Source organism: Pundamilia nyererei, unplaced genomic scaffold (genome assembly GCF_000239375.1).
Source record: "Pundamilia nyererei isolate P.nyererei 1_Seehausen unplaced genomic scaffold, PunNye1.0 scaffold00485, whole genome shotgun sequence".
NCBI classification, from domain to species: Eukaryota; Metazoa; Chordata; class Actinopteri; order Cichliformes; family Cichlidae; genus Pundamilia; species Pundamilia nyererei.
The window spans coordinates 159,833-183,780 of NW_005187886.1; the positions used below are offsets into that span (position 1 = coordinate 159,833).

The following is a 23,948-nucleotide window of genomic DNA, read 5'->3' on the forward strand; positions in this document are numbered from 1 at the left end:
GTTTAAGTGAAAATAAATGGAAGGTTGTCTTTTTGCGCTAGTAATGTTGTGGAGTTGTATTTTGTCTCGCATCAATTATATCGTCAGTTATATCGTTATCGCAAATTTTCAAATATATATCGTGATAAATATTTTTGGCCATATCGCCCTGCTCTAGTGCCGAGTTCACAGTTAAGCTCAGGGCTTTAGGCATTCCAGAAGCATAATACTGGTATGTTTTAGCCATTGCAAAACCAGTTTTGATATGTGCTTGGGGACCTTGTCCTGCTGAACACCAAGCTGTGTTTATGTTTTAAAAATCTAGATGTTGATTTGAAGTGATGTTGAAGAATTTTGGCATAGTGCTCCATCATTCAGTATCTTTGTGCAATGTACTAGAACCAGCGGCAGCAAAACATCCTCAAAGCATGATATTGCTACCGTGTTTGACAGTACAGTGTTCTTACTTCTTAGGTTTAAAAGCCTCACCTTTACTCCACTAGTCTAAGTCTTATCTGACCATGAACCGTCCTCTCATCTGAGGTTGACAGTTTAGGTCTTTTTCCAGACCATGGCAAAGTCTGGAAAATTTTTAGGCTTTGCTACAACTGTATGAGCTGATGATCTTGGAATCTGCAGTTGTTTGGAAATGGCACCAAAAGACCTTCCAAACTTGCGTGAATCTACAGTTCTCCTTGATCTTTCCCATTATTCTGACTGCTGGTCAATCAATTGAGTGCTTTTAATAAAATCATGCTTATGCTGGCAAAGAGACTACCAGTTGCAGTCAATCATGATTACTAATTACGTTAACCCACCATAGCTCTGTCGAGAAGGAAAAAAATTACACTGTGGAACATTCAGCACCACTTATTGAAAGATTTAAGTGAATGTATGTATATATTTGAGCATGAATGCATACTTTTGACTTTGTGTGGGTTAGAGAAAAGCCAAAAATATTGAAACTTGTCCACGTAAATCATGTTTATAAAAAAAAAAAAAAAAAGTCTTTAAAGATGCATGCTGTGCAATCATTTCATCTTGGAAAGAGAACTGTTTAAATAAAGCGTTAAAAGCAAATTACCAAATTACCATGGCACGATTAATGACATGATATGTCACTGATGTAAAGTTCTGACCACAACTGTATCTACAATATGTATTATGGTATTGGAAAAACAGCATATATTTACCTGAAACAGGAACTGTCTGCTCCTCAGATATTCAGCCAGGATATCAAGCATTCGTACCATCTGGGAGAAGATGAGAACTCTGTGTCCCCGTTCTTTCAAACGCACCAACAGTTTGTCCAAGAGAACCAGCTTTCCACTGCTGCGGATCAGATGCTGTAGGAGGACAACAGCGCTCAACAGTCATGACATAAACTGAATATATAGTAGGTAACGGTTTACCTGATACACTTCTGGAGCACACAACACAAAATAGTTGTTACTTTTATTCTAACATGATCACCTTAAAAATAATTTAAAATGCATCCTGTTCCATACAATAACTTAAAAAAAAAAAAAAGGTATTATGTAAGTTGCAGAATTTTGACCTCAGTTTTTAAGAAAGCAAAAGAAAATGTGTAGCATGATATTTTCCAATTATTCACATGCAAATATAATTAGATATAATTTATATATCTAACATATAATATAAATTTTAGAGAATTAGTTTATAGAGAACCAGTCAACCCTCAAATGGCAAAAATGGTTTTTTGCACCGCTGACAAAGCATATAGTGTTAAATTAGAGCAGCGTGTCCATTTCTTCTTCACTTTTGCAGACATTTAGACACACAATCTAAATCTGGTTTTGAATAGAATTTATCATATGAAATGGACAGCTAACATTTATTGCAGTAAGCATGATTCTTATTTGGGTTTCAAAAACCAAGAACTGAATGATTAAATGTGGTAACACATTTAGGAAAATTAAATACATTTAAATATTGTAAATGTATTTATTTTAAATGAGTAAAACCTCAGCATCAATATTAATATTGTTACTACATAAAACATACCTGTAAAGCTTCAGCTCTGTTAAGGAACTCATTGTCCTCTGGAGGTTTAATAAGGTAACAGTGATTACAGCACTTCTTCAACTCCATCATGATGTTGAGGAAACCTGACGTGCTGCCTTTGGTACCTTTACTCAGAGCCTTGTAGTTCCTTGTTAGGATCCACCTGAACACAAACAGGCAAACAGGACACATGCATATATTACTAATGCTATAATATTTTTAGTGATGCTTAAACTTTGAGCCCCCGACCCCAAGCTACACATCCCTGCCCATGTTTCTTGAAACGCAGGCACCATCCAGCTCTTACTTGTAATACTGTTTCTGAATGGCACTCATTTCCACTCTGAGAATCTGCTCCACTTTAGCTGGAAGAGATTTCTCCACATCCTTCTTGACACGGCGCAGTAGAAAAGGTTCCAGCTCTTTGTGAAGACTGGTGTAGCCAGAGTCTCTACCTTTGCCATGTTCATCCTCAAACAGCTCCCACGAATGAAACCTTTTGAAATGACAAATTTTACACAAATCAACTGACTTATAGTGATATAGAAAAGAAAAACAGGAACAAACTGGTTAGGTGTGATTATTCTTCATTTCTAAATGCCTTTAAATTTTTATCTATTGTGTTTTTGTTATATTATTATACCACTGTCAAAACTATTTTGCCCTGTCTGTCACCATTATCCACTATTTTGCTTTAATGTAAACAAAGAAAAAAGTGCATAAACATTATCTGCACATATAACTCACACCTTTGCCTATGCAGTTAATGTAAACGAACAAATTTACTGGTACTGACATACTAATTCAATTCAAATTCATACTTAACATACTAAGAGTTATTGCTTGAAAGTAACATTAGCCATGGCCTACTTTTCAGGCATAATGAAGTGCAGCAGGGACCAGAGCTCTTTCAGGGAATTTTGCAGTGGTGTTCCCGTTATCAGAAGCCTGTGATTGGACTTGAAGTCGATCATTGTCTTGTAGAGGAGGGAGTCATCATTTTTCAGTCTGTGCGCCTCATCCACACCAATGAAGGCCCAATTAACATTGCCCAAAAATGACTGGAGACAAAAGTTGTTTAAAAAAAAAAGTAAGTAATTTTAACATCTTCTGAGTCGAGCTCTATCATTTCATGTGTTATAACTATAAAAATGGGCAAAATACACAACCTAGGATCTATAATGAAGTAAACCAGCTGACCTTGTCTTTGAGGAGAATCTCATATGTTGTAAGGAGGATGTTAAATTTCAGTCTCTTGCTGTGAGAATGCATCCACTCATGTGTTCTGATCTATTCACAAAAGAAAAGGAAGACAATTGTAGAATTAAAACAAACAAACAATTGCTTTTCTCTGATAAGCCCCGTTTAACAGGTGTTTAAAACCACAATACCATATTCCTGCTGCTGATGTCTCCCAGGTAGACCACAACATTCATTTGAGGGGCCCACAGCTGGATTTCTCTCTGCCAAGATGTTAGTGTTGAAAGAGGCACAACCAGCAGGAAGGGCCCATACAGTTGGTGCTCATTAAACTGGTAGTTCAGGAAGCAGATGGTCTGGATCGTCTTCCCTAACCCCATCTCATCAGCAAGGATGCAACTGTTGCTTCTATGAATTAAGACAGAGCAGACCAATAGAACATTCAGCATGTAAGAACAGAACATAACCCAATAAAATTTGGTGGGGATCTAGGAGAAACCCCAAAATCCAAATAATGACAATGTTTTCTTGGATATTTGTCCTACTTGCACCAGGAGTGGGCCATCCAGTTCAAGCTGTCTAACTGGTAGTCTCTGAGCTCCAAACCATCACCTCCTATGTAAGCTGGTTGCTTCTTCATGGGCACAAATCTAGGTCTCTGTTTCAGCACCTAAGTGACAGAACAGAAGTTGGAGAATTCCTTTCTGAACCAAAACTCAAAGCTCAGTATATTTCAAATCAGAAAATGTAAGAGAATAAAGTTTGGAGTAAGTTACCTTGCAGTCTCTGAATGGAATGGTCTTAGATTGGTTTCTGCTCATGTAATCATCGATGCATTTCTGGAATTTTTTAGCAATCAGACAACCATCTTCCCAACTACACTCCGAGTATGGTAAGCCCTGCCATTTGCACAGGTAGTCTGGATAACCAGCTGCTGACTTCTGGTTTGAATGTCCTGGTCAAAAAAAAAAAAAATCAGACTTATTAAGCTATACACATCCAGTGTTGCAGATTATATTGAGAGCAGAGTGCTTTATATATGCAAAAATACCTATTATTCGCTCTACAAGCTGGTACTGAGAACGCAGGTCATCCATTAATTCTTCCTGACAATTGAAATATTCAATATCCTCTGGAGAAGCTGCCTTCAACCTGGTGACATGGAAAAAAATAAAATTGAAATTTAACAATGTATGTATTGTTTTATGTATTATTGTAGGGTCTACCTTACAATAGCAAAATAAAAGACCGCAAATTTCTGCGAGCAGTGTTAATCCCCATAGAAAAAATAAGAAACTTTAGAAAGTTGATATAGTGCTGTGGCAACCCCCACAATCTGCAGAGCTGGTGGATTACTGTTATTTCTAATAGTTTCCAGAACAAGACAGCAACTAATTTTCTTTTTCTTCTCATCCTAGTTAGTGCTAAAGTGTTTGTATTCCTTTCTTTTGGGGATTTTTGCCATCTTTCTGACAGGTTTATTTTGAATTTTCAGTCCAATAACAGTTTCTTTCACTTACATTATTGTCTTTTATTCAATAATATGATTATGACATTTCCTGCTGCTCAATGTTTAAAACACTTTAGCAGGCAAAGAGCTCTTTAAAAGCTTTCTTAAATCAGCAGTGCCAAGTTAAAACGCTTACCATTTTTTCTTCTCCTGGTCCTTCTTCTTAAAATTGTCCAATTTCTTCATGCCCTTGACATTCTGTAACTTGAGTGTCTCCTCAGTCTCCCAGGTGTTATGGATATGGGCCCAGTTCTTCCACTTTATCAAATACTGGATATCACCAGCTTCTTTGTTGGGATCAAAATTTGCATTTGGATCTCCATCTGCCTCGATAGCGTATACAGTTGTTGAACTGCCCGTTGCTGTTAGGAAAAATAAAGAAACAGTGCTTAAAATGTATTTACTTAAAGACTTGAATAGACCATAAGGAATGTTGAGCTGTTTGTGTCACACAAAGATCAAAATAATAAAATTTACCTCATTGACTTTGCACCTAAAACCACTGTGATAATTCTGGGCGATTCCTATTTCAGCGTCAATTTAACCAGAATGTATGACATATTTGATCTTGACTGTGTTTCTTACCTTTTTTCCTCCCTATCCTGCTGTCCATTACTCTCTCCAGTGTTTCAAACTCATCTTCTTCAGGCTGTGGAACATCTTCACCCATAACTTCAACCAGATCATCTGAGTCAGTCTTCAGCTCCTCGTCCTCCTTATAGCTAATGTTGACCGTGGCTTGCCGCCGTGGCCCTCCAGATGTAATTTTCTTAAAGTTATCATCCTCATCGTCAGATGATGAACTTTTCTGGGCTTTTTTTCTCTGGGTGTTGCTTTTTTTTCCATTTCGAAAGTTCATCCTGAGACATGAATAATAGATAAAGAGGCAGTGAAGTTTAACTCTTTACATTCCTTCACAAAACATCAGATCCAGAGCTAAACAGCTGAAGTGAGTTACTGTGACGAAATAGTTAAAAGAATAGTATAAAATAGCGTATCTAAGCAATAATTAAAGACCATCTATCAACTCACTTGGTTGGAGGCTTCCTGCTTTTGATTTTGTGACTTGGCTCATAGTCTGATGCTGTTTCAGACTCTTCTGCTGATGAGTCTGACCCAGAACCACTACCAGATTCTGAACCTGATCCAGAGTCAGAAGAACCAGATTTTCTTCTCATTTTGGATCCACTGGAGGAGTCCGATTCATCACTACTTGAAGAGTCCTGGAAAAACATACCACAAAAGATTAAAAAAACAAAACAAAATGCATGAAAAGTCAGATTATGATCATTTGACTTAGGTACACTTATGCAATATCTAATTGTTGACTAGCTTCCATTCAAATAGCAAGAAAAATGTTTTTGGGGAAGGGTTAGAGTCTATAAGAGTATAAAACAAACCTCATCCGATCCACTATTTGATGAGCTTTGTCTCTGTTGTTGTTGTTGCTGCTGAAGCTGCTGTTTCCTGAGCATAGCAGATCTTTGCACTGCTAGGATACTTGGGTTCGACTTCCAGAACTGCAACCAATGAATGCACTCAAAGATTAGCAAAAACAGGAACAGTACACTGCAAATGTGCCAGACCGGTTAAATAAAATCTACGTTTTATTGAATGGTCCAGGGTTTTGCCCAACCCTGCTGTTCTAAGCTAATGTGTAATGCAAGGGTCAGAGTGTGGTGATATACAGCCATAGCCCTTTTCCATGAGTACCTACTCGGATTGACTCAACGCGACTCGTTTTTCATTATCAGCTAATGTGAGCACGGTCAATATAGCAATGTGGCCAAAAGTCTCAGGGTATCATTTATACGGTACACAAACACATGCATGTCAAAGCAATAGTATACACTACTTGGCGTACAGCTTATTGTCAGACCCAAGGACCACAGGGGTGTGTTTTGTCCTCATTGTTGGGTTTTAAGAATTGCAGGTTTAATTTTAGTGAAGGAGTCACTTTAATGACGCATCAAGTTACGCCATTGACTGGCCAATCTATAGCAAAGTGTCTGTTGATGTCAAATTTTCAGATTTCCTCAGACTCTTCAGAACCCCGACCGGATAGGTGTTTAAAAACAAACAAACAAGCAAGCAAACAAACAAAACAAAACAAAACAAAAAACAAACAAACAAAAAAAGACGACAAAACTGGTACCAGATACCATCACCTAATGGAGTCGAGCCGAATAGGTACTAATGGAAAAGAGTACATCTATAAACCACATCAACAAGGCAAGTTGTATGAGATCCTTAAGATATGATAAAACCTTATTAACAAGACTTTGTTTGTGATATTAATTTTAGGTTTAACATGGAGAAAATGAAAAGAATATGGAAAAAAACTGATAGCACCCTAGCACAGGCCTTTTAAACCCACTGAATGCTTTTCAGGGAGTTTTTAGAACAGTGTGTTAGTAACTTTGTTATTAACACACCATTTTTAAATAGTTTTGAGACCGGATGCTTTTAACAATAAGAAGACAGTGCTAGTCTGTTTTATGTGCGGGTTAAAGGAGATATCTTAGCCAAAAATGACTTCAAGGTTCCTCCCTGTAGTAGTACAGGCCAAGGTAATGCTAGGGCCAAATATAACAACCTCAGTTTTTTTCAAATTTTAAAAGCAGAAAATTACATGTCATCAAGTGCCTGCAGCACTATTTTCATCACTATTTTATTGGCCTGTCATGTCGTCTGTCAAAACATGAATAGATTGAGTTCTGTCCAGATTATATTGATCATCGTGGCTCAAGAGTTGGGAGTTCGCCTTGTAATCGGAAGGTTGCCGGTTCGAGCCCCGGCTTGGACAGTCTTGGTCGTTGTGTCCTTGGGCAAGACACTTCACCCGTTGCCTACTGGTGGTGGTCAGAGGGCCCGGTGGCACCAGTGTCCGGCAGCCTCGCCTCTGTCAGTGCGCCCCAGGGTGGCTGTGGCTACAATGTAGCTTACCATCACCAGTGTGTGAATGTGTGCGTGAATGGGTGGATGACTGGATATGTAAAGCGCTTTGGGGTCCTTAGGGACTAGTAAAGCGCTATATAAATACAGGCCATTTACCATCATTTCTCAGATTTATATGAAGGAAAAGTTATTTAGTGATAATTGTCTTTATCATTTTATCGCCTAGCCCAATGCTGTACTAACCTCTAGTAGGACAAGCACAGAGACAAGTCCACTGTCAACGGCCATAAAAAGATCATACTAGCACTGTATGATAGTATGGCAGTAAGACCTTCACTAGTACTGTTTATGTGCTATTAAAATGATTTTTAATTAACAAAGACAGCTGGATGATTTATCTTTTCAATCAATGCTTTAATTGCAGCCATCTATTAAACTGATAATTCTTAAAACTCAATAAATAGCGATCAACTTCACTTTTAAGTAAACTTGACAGTGGGAACCAAAAAGCTTAGGCAACATTTTTACAAGTGCTTCTCTAAATAATATCATGTTTGTACATATGCAATAGAAAATAGCAGCCCACCTTTTGGGAATTTAAAACTTTATTTTTACCTCAGCTCCATCAATGTTTGACTTATTTGTTGGTTCGATCTTCTCCTTTGACTTTTCTGTGTCAGAATCGGATTGGCTGCCAGAGTCTGAGCCACTTCCTGAGTCACTGCTCCCTGATTGGCTGCTGCTGCTGGAAGAGCTGGAACTCGAGCCTGAGCCGGATCCTGAAGCTGAACCCGATCCAGAACCGGATTCATCATCAGAATTACTGTTACATATAAAGACATTAGTAATTACTAGATGAATCAAGTTCTCAAAGCAAAACATTACAACAGGTTTTACATACTTGAGCAGAAATAACATAACAAAAGTTGGGTTTCCCATATCAGAAACAGAAATCATTTAACCCCTTGGAGTCTCAACTGCTCACTCTCCAACCCCTCTCCTGCTCAGCCTGAAGGTGGAGATTGACACACATGACACATAGGTGTATGGAATCAAAAAGAGGTGCAGCAATGCCTTCCAAAGAATTCTATATTTAAAAATTCTTGCTATACCATGAATGATTTTCTATGCAAATATAAATAAGACTATTTTGTCATAAACAGCAATAATCAACTGTTTCTCCAGTAAATATATCATGTCACAATATGAAACCACCTGCATCACTCATATCTCCAGCTTTAGAGAGCCATTAGTGACAATAGTGGAGCAGTACAAGAAATCCTGCCTGTGACAGGGATGGGCATCGGGATTTTATCATTATCAATTGGGTTGTCACATTATTAGAATTTAAAGTTTGATACCAATACCCAGGAAAGCACACGATTCCATTCCCAGGGCAAAAGTATCATAGCATGCTGCTAACATGGACACTGAATGTAATGATGTGAATGGGGACAGGACAATGACCAAGAACACAAAAATGAACTGCTATGAGACAGCCCTGATGGATTCTCATGGACTTGTCAAAACCAACAGACTTAGACAAAAACTTTTTTTTTAGACAAAACCTTTTTAGACAAAAACTTTTTTTTTTTGTTCAGAATAAACAATATAAATTGACACAAGTTGTTTTTTTTGTTTTTTTTTACTGTTAGGAACTGGAACTCAGTCAATCCTATACCCATAGACGAGAGCTGTGGGGAATTTGTAATTTGATTTGATATACCTTTATTAGTCCCACAAGGGGACTAATAAAGTAATGCAAGTAAGAAAACCTTTTTTATACAGCACCTTTCACAGGTGAAAAACCACAAAATGCTTTACAATAAAAACAGGCATGAACAAAAACACAGAAGATTAAAACATAAAACAGTATACAACCTGAAACTAGTTAAAAACCAGTCTAATTAAATCAGTCTTCAGCTGCTTCTTAAAAGAATCAACAAAACAGCGCAAACACGGAGGTAAGGCATTCCACAATCCAGGGGCCACAGCTCTAGAGGATTGATCCACTCTGTTCTTAAAGTGAGTTTGTGGGATCATTAACAATCTTTGACTGGAAGATCTCAGACTGAAAGAAGAGTAAGGACTAAAATGTTTAAATTAATTCTAAAACAAACCAGTAGCCAATGTAAAGAGATTAAAACTAGAGTAATGTGCAGTCTCTTTCATGTGTTGGTTTAAAGCCTAGCAGCAGCATTCTGTACCGACTGGGGACGGTCACGTAAACACGTAAACAGACTGTCACACTAACCAAGACGAGCTGAAATAAAGGCATGGGTAATCATCCTTAATTCAGCTTTTGACAGAAGAATTCAAAGCTTAGAAATATTTCTCAGTTGAAAAAACAAAACAGTTTCAAATTGATCCACGAGAATGGCTCTCCAAAGACATGGCTAAATAAAAAAATAAAAAATAACACCAAGGTTTCTGAATTTGGATGCTGAGGGATGACTATAACGTGTGGTACCTTTAACAACAATTTATAACCAACAGTTATAGATTAGTATTAGGGAAATGCTATACTGTCTCTATGTAGCTTTAAGTGCTTCACTGCAGCTAAAGCTAGCTAGGTTTCAGGTATTCATTTCTCTACTACTTTCTACACTCACATATACAGGATTTTATAAAACTGAATTATAATAAATGTGTAATTGTGTACATATTTTTCAGTTAAGTAAAAAATATAAAATGCATAACAAATGACATAAACATTTGTATTGGCTACTGACAAAGGGCCTCCGATGGTGTAACATTTGACACATTTGCCTGGCAAGCAAAAAAATTGCTTTTGATTTGATTGGGGTTGCATCCAGAAAAAACTGTGCCAAATCAAGCATGTGCTGCTACCTTCTGTGGCAACCCCTTGTCACAAGGGAACAACCAAAATTAGATCTCTCCATCACAGACACCTTCTGACGGTTGTTACTATTGGTCAGGTGTATGGTGACAATCTAGTATGTAAGGTATGAGATGATGTTCTAAATAAGTAAACAACAAACTGTTATTTCTATTTGTGATAAAAAATAAATAATCAATACCTGGATTCTCCACTGCTGTTGCTTACACTTTCATCCTCACTGCGTCCAGCCATGCTGAAGTCAAAAATATATAGACTTCAACCTGGCAACCTGTAGTAGTACGGTCCACGTGTTTAACCTGTGAGCAAAAATACACACAAGTTTAAAAAGAACTGTATGCTACAAATACTTGGGGTTATATTATTACTCGTTGAAACAAGAATAATATCAGGTATAGAATTTCACAACAACATGCATTAAAATATCTGATTAGGTGGAGCTTGATAAAACTCAGATCCACACGGCAAAGTACAAGCTTAGTGTACCATCCGTGACTGACTACAACCAATGCATCAAAGCTTGTCCTGTGAACCATGCAAGCAGGGACGCAAATATACTTTCGCTAAATTAGTTTCAATTGAAACCATTTCAAGACATCTATCAGGTCTGTGGTTTCATCCTGAGAGAAGTGAACCGCGTCTGAAACACAGATAAACGTGTTGAGATATGACTATTTCAAGTTAAAACTAGAAAAGTGTGATCTGTGTGGATGGCTGTCACTACATGCTACTTAGCTGAACGTCATTTATCCCACACCGCAGAGGCCTATCAGGCCTGCACTATACCAGCGTGTTTTCATGTACACATGAAGCTCCGTGTGTACCCGAAGAAGATGAAAAACTAAATAAATAAATAAAAATAAAATCAGAATAAATAGTTTCAGGACACCCTCAAGTCATCACTTGGGTACACTATCACTATGGTTACAGTTTAGCAAGTAGCTCAAGCTAACTAGCTATTACCGGCTAACGATGGCAGTATTAGCGATTGGCGGGTAGTAGTAGCGTATGCAGACATAGCCAGCTATAAAGAACAAATATACAAAATAAGATTCAGCACAAAACCTGCAACCACCCGATTACCTGTAACCACTTTGCTATGTTTATCTAGCTACAGTTTGCTAGCCGCTTTATGCTGTGCTATTGTTTTCTGGATTTAAAATCCTACACGTGACAACTGTGAACTTTATACCTTTACGGTATGCACCGCAACCAAGTAGCTCAAACTGTACGTACCTTTGGTACTTTGTTTCATTTTGTGTCAATGTGGGTGAAATAAACATGAGGAGAACTGGCTCACAGGCCATCACAAGGGCTGTCAAGGCAAACAGCATTAGCTAACGCTATGAAGCACGAGGCTAGCACAGAAGCTAACAAAATGAGAAAACTTTGCTCTAATAGGAAACCAGTAGAATGATAACTTTAGAGTTACAGATGATACTCAAAGTTAATCATCAATAATATTTAACTATGTAAATATATGCACAATCAGTGGATTGGGATGAACAGTTAAACAAATTTAGTATTCATCATTAAACCCACAAAACCAAATTAGCTAACCAACTTCACCCTCTCCCATCTTGTTTTCATTCGCTGTTCACTTCTCGCGGCTTTTACAACATCAACATGCAACGTTAGCTTACTTTTCGCTAGCGTAAGGACTAAGTAACTAAACGATGTGTGTTACCTGTCTTTAGTTTAGGTTACTCGTGAAACTCCGATAAAATATTTGTCTAAACCAGCCTTTCCAGTCCAGGGGTCCTTTCTTCTTTTATTTAACTGGCGAGCTAGCAGCTGCTGGTAGCTAATGCTACCGTAAACTTGCTAGCTATCTCCCGGTTAGGGAGCGCAGCCCGAAAGACTCCGGTCGATAGAACTGGTAGAATGTTGGTTTTCCTCTTCTTAACCAAAGTCCCGTTTGCCGTTTTAGAAGTTACAAAATACAGTGCCCGTTGATAAGCAGCGACTGTAGAAAGCTAGCATTTCAATCCAGTGTCTTTCCACAACCGGCCTCCGCCATGACGCCGTAGGGTTCACTTCTCCAGGAAACCCCGGACAGTGACGTAACGACTCTGCTCCTTACTCCTCCACTGTAGCAGCAGGAAACGTCGGTTTCTCATAAGTCGTCTTTATCTTTATTGGAACAAATGGAAATAAAGCTAGTATGATAATTTAGGTCATCACAACAACAAGGTTATACATATACAAGGTCGTACATAAAAGTCCGTCTTGTTTAAGGAATTACGATAGCCGTCAACCATAGTTTTTGTAGTTTGAAACGTACAACCCTTCTCCAGACCGTGTGTGTGTTTGATCCACTTAACGTGCTTTCTCTGCTCTTGGCGAGTGTTCCTTATATATAAAAAAAAATGCATTTTGAAAAACAAGTACGTGAATCCAATACAAACTCACACGTACAGTCACCTGGGCTTTCAGAAACAAAATAGCTATTTAGAATAGAGATTATTTTAAATAAGCATGCCTGTTTTAGAGGCAGTGACAGCCGCACGCGCGCTATCTGAAAAACTATCCGCAAGCAGCAGAAAATTAAACCCTTATGTAGCAACATCACCACCTGCTGGCGACATTGTCTACTGCATGCTGAATGGACCTCATTTTACTTCTGTGACAAATTTGACATTAAACAGATATGAATTGGTCGATAGTGCATACACTGATAGAAATATGACGGATATGCCTGTTAACTCTGACAACAAGATGATCTGCTTCAGGGAATAAGGGGGCATTAGGTCGGCAGAATCACTGCATGTGTTTGTGGGTATGGACCAATAGGAGGTGATCCAGGGATGGCGAAGCTCCGGAAGCTCATATTCTGCATCTGTAAATATTTCAAAGCAGTAAGGATGCTACTGATGAGCTCCGAGGATACCACATTTGTGTCCACAGATCGCCATCAAATTTATCCAGCATAGTGATGTTAAAGTTATAGGCGACCAAACAGAATAAAAGCAATGGGGTGACTGATGGATTAGATGAACGGACTGTGCTCCAGAGGGTGAGTATATGACCGCAAATATCGATTCATTTCGCCGCATCTTTGTAACAGCTTCGTTTAGATAGAATTTATATGACAGAAAAAACATGAGTTGACCCGATGATAATGTTCCAGGACAGGAATTAAACCTTGCAAATGATGCGGATAAAATGTGACACAGAGGCGTGTCCCAAAAGATCACTGGCGTGAACCCTTCTGTTGCAGGGGCAAGAATATGATTCGCTATGCTCTGTCGCACATGTAAGGATATTTTTATGATTAAAAGGCACGGATCACAGTTTAGCTTTAGCAGAACACACGTTACAAATACAAAAATGGAGCTTGTGTTCAGCAGTAACACAGAAGTGAACTGTGGGCTCCTCCACTGCGCATGATTTGCTGCTTCTCCGTATAATCCGTTTATACCACAGTATGACAGTGTGTGTGTGTGTGTGTGTGTGTGTGTGTGTGTGTGTGTGTGTGTGTGTGTGTGTGTTACAGATACAGAAGTAACAAAATTAAGGGAAATTTTGTGGAGAATACTAACAAGAGTCATAGTAAGAACACGGTATGGTAATCATATTAATTTACACATTCTCCATTTTATTTGGTCATGTTTCTCCTGTTTTTGCCTTAGTTACAAGTTGTTTTTGTCTTACAGATGTAACAAATTAAGATTCTTTCTTTCACTTTTACGATTGCATGTTCTGGTCTTTGCAATTTATTTTTATTCTATGGAAAGGAAGGTGTGGATCAGTTTTGGATGAGGTGGAGTTAGATTAGGTAAATCAGTAAACACCTATAATTTTTTTTAAACATTTAAAATCAAGTTGTGAGACAGTTTATTTGGGAATAAATGATCAACACTGCTCTTAAGAAACACTGTTCTTTGATCTGTTTCTGAAAGTAAAATGACTATAAGAAAAAAATAATATGGTGAATAATCATCATTTAAATATGCAGCATACAGATGCCTGAACAGAAAAGGAAAGAAATGTCTTTAAGACATGGTGCAACACACCATTTGAGAATGTTTAATTATAGAAAACACGAACTTGATGGAAACAAAAAGGAGAACATAATTACAACATGAATACGGCAGCTCTACTGCAGTGTGAACATAGGCAGAAGAACTCAATAAGCATTTATGCCATATACAAGTTAAGCACACCCACACTAGCACTCGTCCATGAAAGTACAGTTTAAAATAATGTACAGAAAAGTACACAAGATACTTGATAGTACACTAGGAAACCATCAGAAGAAGCAAGTGGTAGACACTATTTATATTTAAAGTAGAGACCTGCTGCCAGTTCATTTTAAATTTCTTTTTATTTTTATCTGACCAACCTGAAGAATATGAGTATGTCACTGTTCAGATGAACTGGTTAAAACATTAGTATTTTAGACAGATATTAAACATTTAAAGGTTTAATCTGAGCTTTGTTTGTGGTATTTATAGATCATATAACCATAGCATGTTAAGCTAACCGAGTGTGCACTATTATTTTTTCAGTGTAGTGCTAACGTGTATGATGGTTTTTAATCTAAAGAGTATACATCATTATTCTAGCATATATGAGGTTTGTGCAATGTTGAGATGGTATGGCTCTCCACAAGGTGGAGCCATATGGTATATAGGTAAATGAAATCTTCCAGTAGTGATGCTTATGTTAACAGAATTTTGATAATCAAACTTTCAAAATAAAACCTTTAAAAAAATTCTCCCAACTGTTACTAAAATTAAAAGTGGTCAGAATGCATACTAAAGCTGTGTATGTGTATGTCACTGCATTTCAGAAGGTACCGGTGAAGTCACGTTTGTATTACCTGACCGTTTTGGATACATGCAAGCACTTAAATGTTACTCTTAATATTTAATTTACACCCAGAAGGTAACAATTAAAAGTTGTGTAAAAACAGCTGAGAAAGTGAAGTCAGTTCACTTCCTCCACAGTGGTAAGACACATAAGTTTGACATAGTTGCAATAAGGTTACAGTACAAAGACCACTAAATGTACAATTGACATCATAGGTTGAGATTTTTTCCATTCCCCTGAGCATCAACTCCAAAGAAACCTTAGCCTCCTTAGCCCTGAAGTTAAAGTTAAATCTGCATAAAACAACTTTAGCTTGAAATGTCAGTGTTACACAATCTCTTTCATGCCCTTCTCTCTTTTACTTTTACACAGACCCAGTCACAGAGATTACTGCAGTAGGATCAAGTGATTCAGAGTTTTTTTCTATACTTGTAACATCACAGTTTTATTTTTAAATAAAATCCTTCTTTATTTGGCTATAACTATCTGAAATTGTAAAAGCAACCCAAAACAAAAACGAGCCTTTTCTTGATGAAAAAAATAATGTCTGTTCATTTTAATCATGACTGGTATTTTTTCAATAACTTCAAAAACACTCTTGAATTTCCTTTGTACTCACTTAGATACATTCTGATATGTGCTATCAAATTGTAAAGAAAGAAAGATAAAGCAGAGATAAAGATCATTATGATAAATAAAGGTACTAAGTACTAAAACAGTAGTTAGCTCTGTGTTTTGATTTTCATGCATAACTGTGTTTTCAAATTATTTTGGTAACCACCCAGTTACAGTCTAGTAGAGCATTAAATGTATTCAGAATTTAGTCATGTTTGCAAACGATTTACTGTAATGTACTGTAAAGTTTTCATTATGTGTGTAAACCATAACCCATTAAGAGTCTGGGATATAACTCTACACACCAAAGAGTTTTATAACCACATAACCTCATAAATTTACATCCTTGTTTAATAATGTTTTAAACTATAGACGGATATTTCATTCTGTTCCAATTAAAATCCACAGGTCAAACAGGATAGTTAAACCAGCCCATTTTAGAGATGAAGAGAAACGTAAGTATAAGTAGTAGGTGAGAAACTTGGTGTGATCACACTATACTTCTGAAAGGAAATGTTTTAAACGGTCTTGACAAAGTTACAGAAACACACCACCTCCTTACAGTTGTAGTTCATGCATTTTACATTTTTGTGCAATTTTCAGCTTACTTGCAACTGATTGGAAACATTTTGGCCATGACCACATCAGCCAGAGCTTGCAGCTTCAAGGACGATCGAGGATGTACATATGCATGCATGTGTGTCTTTGTTTTAGTATGTGACGAGTTTTACACACACCAAAGCTAGCTGGCGCTTCCTGAGTGGTAAACACGAGTGACTGACTGTCCCTGTCTGCTTTCCACCACCCTGTGCTATTTTATACTGACACACACACATCGAGAGTTTCAAAGTGTTGATGTCAGAAAACTCGAAGTATCACGTTTATTACCTGTTTTTAAAAAATACATAAAACTCTCAATTGGGAACACAGGTAACAGTAAATACATGCAGGTAACAGCCAAGCTCACTTATGAAGAAATATTTATATAATATTATCCAGAATAATTTTTAAAACTAAAGATGATGAGATTGAAGATAACATGGAACAACATGACTGACATAAACATGTTGAAGACCCACCAAGCTCGGAAAAAACAGCTCTAAAATTCATTATAAGATTAGAATTTGTGAGATATGATAAAACATGTGAAATACATCATAGCACATACCAAAAAAAGGCAAATGTTAAAAAATTTTTAAATACAAGAAATAGATGAAAAAGAACTATATTTAACAAGTACATTCTCTTAGATAATCTCACATTTTTTACAGGCCAGAAAGAAAATATCAAACAGTAATTTCCCCCAAAAAATAACGTTCCACCCGAGTTAACGATGAATTTGAATTACACATTTTATTTGTGTTTTTGGTGTTGCCACATCATTTCCTGTTGTCTTGTTGGTCAGTGTGCAGATTAAAAAAAGGGAAGTATAAGAGTTAAATTGTCAAGGAAGTCGTTGAAATGAGGAAGCTTCAGAGCTCCACCGCTTTACTGTGTGTCAGTACTTAAAGTAAAGGTTAACCTGCTTTAGCTGGAAAACACAACCAGGATACCCGTGAGTGTAAGCTCCCTGGTTTTATGAGATATTGACAGCACTTTTTTTTTTTGTCAGGAGCTGACTGAATTTAAGATGACCTGTTCATGTATTGCTCAGACTGTTGGAAGTTGATATACTGAAGGGCTGAAAAACTCAACTGGGCTCTGAAGTTGAACAGTGGAACTAGTTCACAACAATATCTACAGTAAGTGTAGTCTTTGTGTCTTCTTTCAAAAACGACTATTTAAAATTTACCAGTAAGCTACATTTGACTGTCTCGTTAACGACAATAATTATACTTCCTCTTTTTTTTACTGTCTTATCGAGGCTTACCATTTCTCACTAACTGCTGACTTGTTTTTGATCAGAAAAAAAATCTGCCCTACAGTGTGAGATCATTTTCATTTGTTCATTTGTCACTTGCTGCTGTGCTTGTTTTGGGAAGTAATAATTATGTTCAATGAATAACACATTTAAAATCATTTAAGTGATTTGGCCATTGTTTTCTTATTTTACCATTCTAATAGTGTTTTTAAAGAAAAGAGAAAAGAATGTTCTGGATCTCATGTTATCTACAGTGTCAGATTATCAGGAGGCACTTTTAGCATCTTTTTTCAGCTGTAGAAAATAATAAAATACATTTGACCAAAGTGCTTAATTCCACTTCTGAGCCTAAAAAAAACACCAGACATTTCAAATACTCAGCATGATTTCACTGAAACAACTGTCTCAGCTAAAAACTGATCAAGAAATAAAAAGAATTGTGTCTAGCATAGCATTTTTTTTCTGGCACGTGTCTTTGGGTTCTTTCCAACTGCATAAGCCATTGAATGACACCACAGAGTTTGGGTGTGACACATTAAAGGATGCCCAGTACTGAAATTTGGATTAAAAAAAAAATATCATCAAATTTATCTGTAAACAAAAGTGTTACAGTTAACTATCTGAACTGTCGTCAGAGACAGTGACAGCATTTTAGTGTGACATATTTATGACATGAGATCCGGGACAGCTTTTATACAAAAGTACTCTAACATTAATTCTATTTTTGAGGGAAATTTATTTGTAGTCCTCGTGTTTCGTTAAAGAAAAGGAAAACCCTACTCCATTTAGTAGCTGTTCTACCATATATCTATCTCTACGTGTGAAGTTATGGATGCTAGATTTAATTGTTTTTTCTGCACATTGAAAGCTATTTGTACATTCCTGCTTAGCAAGTAAAATGATTAAAAAGGATTAACTGCTAGTGACTAGCATTTCATTGAAAACAAAAAATACAAAGTACAACTCAATCAAAAATAACATCAAACAGTCTGAAAGGAAGGTAGATTCTCAAGGAGAGCAGAGTTCAAGAGGTCTGTAGTGTGATGACATTGTCAGGAAATACCAGAAGCTGCTTATTTTAGGTCACAAATGTGCAGCTTATTCCATTTTAAATTTTTATTTTCAATGTTAGACTGTTGTGCATTACAAACAGGAAAGATTTTGTTAACTGTTAAATGGAACAATGGGGTCATAAAAACAAGGTCAGTGCACTGTCTTAATATCTGCAACAGTTTAAAAAATGTCTAAACCTTGTATTTATTTATTTATTCTTTTATTTAATCGGTTAATCTAAGGTTTCATTTTATAATCACTGTGGTCACTTTACTTTAAGAAAAGCTGGAATTGTCTTGCTGAAACTAATCATGCGCACAGTGATCTGAAAAAAAGGCCTACCAATGATGGTCAGGTTTTTAAGGTCACCATCCTTGCAACTTTTCTGCTGAGTTTTAGTTTTCATTATGTGTACATTAATGGTTGTTGAATTTGAAATGGTTCTGTCTAACCAGCAAAAAAATGTCATACTTGCAGTTGCAGTCTGCATTCAGCATTAAAATAGATTCATATTTCTCTCAAAGAAGGAAGTGGTTTGTCAAAGTTATTTTCTTCCCAAAGTTGATCTATCGCTTGTTGGTGTCCAGGATATACTTTGGTATCTTTAAAATGTTAGTAAAGGCAAATGAATCCTTATATTTTGGTGACTTGGTCAGGTTAGTTCCACATAAGAACCTAAAAACACAGTAAAGACAATAATAGGTGAAAAAGTCAGGAACCTGTCTATGTGGTGTCTTTATGGCTAAAACATGGCCAAAACCTTTGACAGCTCAGACTTATTTCTGACCTTTGTGAGTTCAAAAAGCAATGCTGCTGAAACCCAATGATAACTTGCTTTATGTGCTTTAGTTTACATTGCAAAGCAGGTAGTCAGCTCTACACGAAAAAAAAAAAGTATCCAAATTTTATAAACACTATCACGTCATGTCTTCTGGGAACTTAAAGTGAGCTTGAGCCATTTAAATATTGTGCTTCAAATGGTTAAAGTTCTTGTTTTTTCAGATTTTAGTTTTCATGCAAAAGAGCAGCTGTGCTGTGCAAATTTAGACAGAGTTAAAAATAACACAAAACAAAAAATTCCCCGGAAACAAAAATACTGCTGTGTTTAAACAGGCAGAAACTAATCACCATTTTTGCATTATGAAAGACTCAAAACACAAAATGGAATACACATTTGCAAACTAAGAAAATCATCACACATGTTGACTTTTCAGTCACCATATGCTGGGATTGTTTATTGTTTGTGATTCGATTGTGGGATTCAGTGCTAAATGATTTATCATGTCATGCAATTCTACTTGAAATCTGTCTCATTTCCTATTTGTTTCCAATTTTTGTTTTTAGGTGAATTTCATCCTAGTGGAAGAAGTTTGTGAAGGGACTTCCTTAAAGGGAGCCACTCACCAAAAGCCAGTATGGCTGACAATGTAAATTCATTGCCATTCTTTTATGGCAATATTACCAGGGAAGAGGCAGAGGACTACCTGCGGCAGACAGGCCTAAGCAATGGCCTGTACCTCCTACGCCAAAGCCGAAACTATCTTGGAGGCTTTGCGCTGTCCGTGTCAAATGCAGGCCGTTGTTACCACTACACAATTGAAAGACAGCCCAATGACATGTATGCTATTGCTGGTGGTAAGAGCTACAGAAGTCCCGTTGATGTGATCGACTACCATTCCCAAGAACCAGACGGTCTTGTGTGTCTGCTGAAGAAGCCTTGTAACAGGCCCAAGAACATGCAGCCGAAAGTTGGGCCGTTTGAGGACCTGAAGGAAAAACTCATACGGGAGTATGTAAAGCAGACCTGGAACCTGCAGGTAAGTTTCAGCTCTATTATATAATATAAGAAAACCATATTTGAAATGAGAAGTCAGAACTTTATAGAATACCATAGCAAACTAAATGATGGTTTTTTGCAGTTTGGGCTTTATTTACATTTATGATAAAAGTCACCAACATAATTATTGAGATGTTAAAAGTGTATTTTACATTTTACACACATTAAATTTTGTTAATAAACCCTAGGCCTAGAAAAAGCATATAATTGCAGGAAGTAAAGAAGGTCAGAGGAAAGTCACTTTGGTCTGTCTCCAATTTTGGTAATAATGTTACTTTGACTTCTTTTGAATAATGCTACTGTGTTACCATATCTTGATCAAAAGGTTACCTTTAAAAATTGTCCTCATTAGTAGACCAGACCAGATAAGACCATCATGGACTCCCAGTAATGTTGAAGGGAATCAACAAAATTTCCATTTAAGCATTGCTCACTTCAGGAGGCCCAAATAGCAACTGATAGCTCAGGTTGTGTTGATGTTCTAGTATCTCCACCACAGCAATAGTGGTATCCAATCTGTCTCTTCCATACTGAAAATTCAATAATGATGGATTGGATTTATATAGCGCTTTTCAAGGCACCCAAAGCGCTTTACAATGCCACTATTCATTCACTCTCGCATTCACACACTGGTGGAGGCAGCTACGGTTGTAGCCACAGCTGCCCTGGGGCAGACTGACAGAAGCGAGGCTGCCATATCGCGCCATCGGCCCCTCTGGCCAACACCAGTAGGCGGTAGGTAAAGTGTCTTGCCCAAGGACACAACGACCAGGACAGAGAGCCCAGGAATCAAACCGGCGACCTTCCGGTTACAGATACGCTTCCCAACCCCCTGAGCCATGGTCGCCCAGATAAATGGTTATCTCAACTATTCCTCAGACTCTGCTGCTTGTGCGTCACCTCTTGTTCTCAATTGCACATGGATGTATGTACAAAACCACTTCTTAGACAGGCGCAATATGTAAGTCAGCCATTATACCTGGATAAATCTAGAGTTAAAGTGAGTTTTATGAGTGTGCTCTGGGTGGACGTAGGCAGCATTAATCTAGCTTTATATTACAAGTGCAGCTAAGTGTGTTGCCTGTTTGCAGGGTGCAGCTTTGGAGCAGGCCATCATCAGCCAGCGACCTCAGCTGGAGAAGCTCATCGCTACCACTGCTCATGAAAGAATGCCCTGGTTTCATGGAACAATAACACGAGAAGACTCTGAGCCCAGACTTCAATGTAGCCCGCGTGCAAATGGAAAGTTTCTGTAAGTATTATATTAATTCTCTTTTTATTAAATTATTTGCTGTGTTTGCAGGCAGTAGTATAAAATCCTATAAAAAGCCAGAAGAATAATATCATTCCTCTCATGGTAAAATTTTACACTGCGTCTTTTGGTTCTGGTCTGAAAAATAATTGTCTTTTCATGTTTCATGTTCATGTTTTGTTAGTCCTGATCAATCAATTTTAGAAAACCAGTTAAAACATAGTTTTAAAGAACTGCTTGCGGTTACTACATGGATTGAATTTGAGTTCTATCTGACAGGGTAGAAAAATCTAACTGAAGAGCATTTAGAGTTATGGCTTGGAAGAAAACCTCTTTATGGACTTTACGATTCCATATTTATATTCATAATTTTTCTATTCAATAAAATGAATCACTTGTACAAGTTTAGCTGGGAAACCTGCCACTGATAGTGTGTGCAAATAGTGTGCATTGAATTGACACAGCTGAAGAGACCTTAACCACAGCCCCCATGATGGAAGACAAAATATTAAAATATCTGTCTGACTCTGGACTAATTGCTTTTAAAATGGCTTTTTTTTTGTATTTTTCATACAGTGATTCTCGTGCTGAACTTCTACATTCTTGCCCGTGACAAAATGGCCCTCATGGCACTAGAAAAGACCTTGAAAAATGTAACGAGGTGTTGTTTTACAAACAAATGACATTGGTTTAATGTGGTTTTAATATTTCAGTTCCTCTTAGCTTCACTTTGTAAGAAGTTAGCTGGTAAAAAAATATTATTCAACTACATTTGCATTTTAAAAATATTTTAGTTTAACGTTCACTATGTTCATAGCGTTCATAGCATTCCTAACTGCTAAATAGGATAAACTAGAGTAAAAAAAACATTACCACATTGGTAGAAATGTGACAAAACCTATAAGTGGTTATTGCACAGTAATTTGCTTTGTTATTTAATATTAATGTATTAATTCAGAAAAGGATGCTTTTGGGTTTTTTGTTTGTTTGTTTGTTTGTTTGTTTGTTTGTTTGTTTGTTTGTTTTAACCCTGTAAAACAGTGAAATCAGACTCAAACGTTCAGCTGTTTCAATGACAGTAGAAGTCTTATTCAGATTCATTGCCTTACTTCATATTGCTGAGGTCTGGCCAAAACAGTAAATTAATTCATTATACACACAACACTGCAACATCACCTGGAATTGGACTGAGTCAGTTATTTATTTCACTGTTTTAAAGACAACATCAACAGACTCTTTTCATTTATTTTCAAGAAAGCCATACAATATTCTGTAACCCAAATCCTCTCAGAACTTGACATTTTAATAACCTCATGAGGTTTGCATTTGGTTTGCCTTTACTTTACCTAACTTAACTATATGTTTATTTCAGAGGAGACAAATGAAAGACTATGGTGAGCAGCAAAAGTAAAGTAAAATAGTAATATTATCTGCAGCTTTACAAAATTAGTGAGCAAAAAAAATACAGTCTCAGACAACTTACAACATCCAAATACTGAAGAAACACAAGAACAAGCAGGGCAAGTACAGGACTGAAACTAGAACTCCTAAGATTGTGCAGTGTCATCCTTTTTTGTTGCATTTTCTGAGTGTTATCTCAAGAGCTGTGAACTCAAGATCAGTGAAGTGAGAAAAGAAAAAGCAAAGAAATTATTAAAGTTGAGGGTAGCTTTTTTCCCTCCAGGAGCTTCTGCCTTTCAGAGATAGCAAATGATTAAACTCTCACAATGACACGAAACTCAGTTCAGTTATGTGTCTGAGAAATCGGTTGGGCAATGAAAATATTTAGAAATTTCCTTTCCTCTGGGGCAGAGCTCTTGAGTATTTCCTATTGAGTAGTTCTCTTATGTAACTTTTATTCTCAAAAAGGTGGAGAATAGATGAAGACTGAAAGATACATATTATGTCAATTTGTTCGTTGTTAAAGTATTTTTTAAATATGATTTTCTAATATGGTTTTGTAATGTAATTAATACTGGTTCTGCAAATGAAAAGACACACACACACACACACACACACACACACACACACACACACACACAC

At 37.0% G+C, this 23,948-nt stretch overlaps 2 protein-coding genes across 3 annotated transcripts in view; one reads left to right on the plus strand and one right to left on the minus strand.

Moving 5' to 3' along the window:
* The window catches only part of chd1 (chromodomain helicase DNA binding protein 1), a 25,727-nt gene extending 13,168 nt beyond the window's left edge, over positions 1 to 12,559 (minus strand). Inside the window, exons 1-16 of the mRNA XM_005753957.1 lie at positions 12,160 to 12,559; positions 10,654 to 10,771; positions 8,228 to 8,435; positions 6,115 to 6,234; positions 5,747 to 5,937; positions 5,300 to 5,574; positions 4,851 to 5,076; positions 4,256 to 4,356; positions 3,981 to 4,159; positions 3,750 to 3,874; positions 3,396 to 3,612; positions 3,205 to 3,294; positions 2,875 to 3,065; positions 2,312 to 2,500; positions 2,005 to 2,167; positions 1,173 to 1,325 (exon numbers count right to left, since the gene is read on the minus strand). Of these exons, the coding sequence (XP_005754014.1) occupies positions 1,173 to 1,325; positions 2,005 to 2,167; positions 2,312 to 2,500; positions 2,875 to 3,065; positions 3,205 to 3,294; positions 3,396 to 3,612; positions 3,750 to 3,874; positions 3,981 to 4,159; positions 4,256 to 4,356; positions 4,851 to 5,076; positions 5,300 to 5,574; positions 5,747 to 5,937; positions 6,115 to 6,234; positions 8,228 to 8,435; positions 10,654 to 10,706 (2,481 nt within the window). The 5' untranslated portion in view covers positions 10,707 to 10,771; positions 12,160 to 12,559. The remainder of the gene's footprint in view (positions 1 to 1,172; positions 1,326 to 2,004; positions 2,168 to 2,311; positions 2,501 to 2,874; positions 3,066 to 3,204; positions 3,295 to 3,395; positions 3,613 to 3,749; positions 3,875 to 3,980; positions 4,160 to 4,255; positions 4,357 to 4,850; positions 5,077 to 5,299; positions 5,575 to 5,746; positions 5,938 to 6,114; positions 6,235 to 8,227; positions 8,436 to 10,653; positions 10,772 to 12,159) is intronic.
* Positions 12,560 to 13,290: 731 nt separating this feature from the next.
* The window catches only part of syk (spleen tyrosine kinase), a 20,327-nt gene continuing 9,669 nt past the window's right edge, over positions 13,291 to 23,948 (plus strand). The window contains exons 1-6 of one of the 2 annotated variants that reach the window (XM_005753958.2): positions 13,291 to 13,488; positions 13,969 to 14,035; positions 16,311 to 16,357; positions 17,515 to 17,644; positions 20,161 to 20,633; positions 21,745 to 21,905. In XM_005753958.2, the coding sequence (XP_005754015.1) occupies positions 20,232 to 20,633; positions 21,745 to 21,905 (563 nt within the window). In that variant the 5' untranslated portion in view covers positions 13,291 to 13,488; positions 13,969 to 14,035; positions 16,311 to 16,357; positions 17,515 to 17,644; positions 20,161 to 20,231. Of the gene's footprint in view, positions 13,489 to 13,968; positions 14,036 to 16,310; positions 16,358 to 17,299; positions 17,645 to 20,160; positions 20,634 to 21,744; positions 21,906 to 23,948 lie in introns of those variants that run through there. The other variant, XM_013916151.1, reaches the window with a different exon arrangement.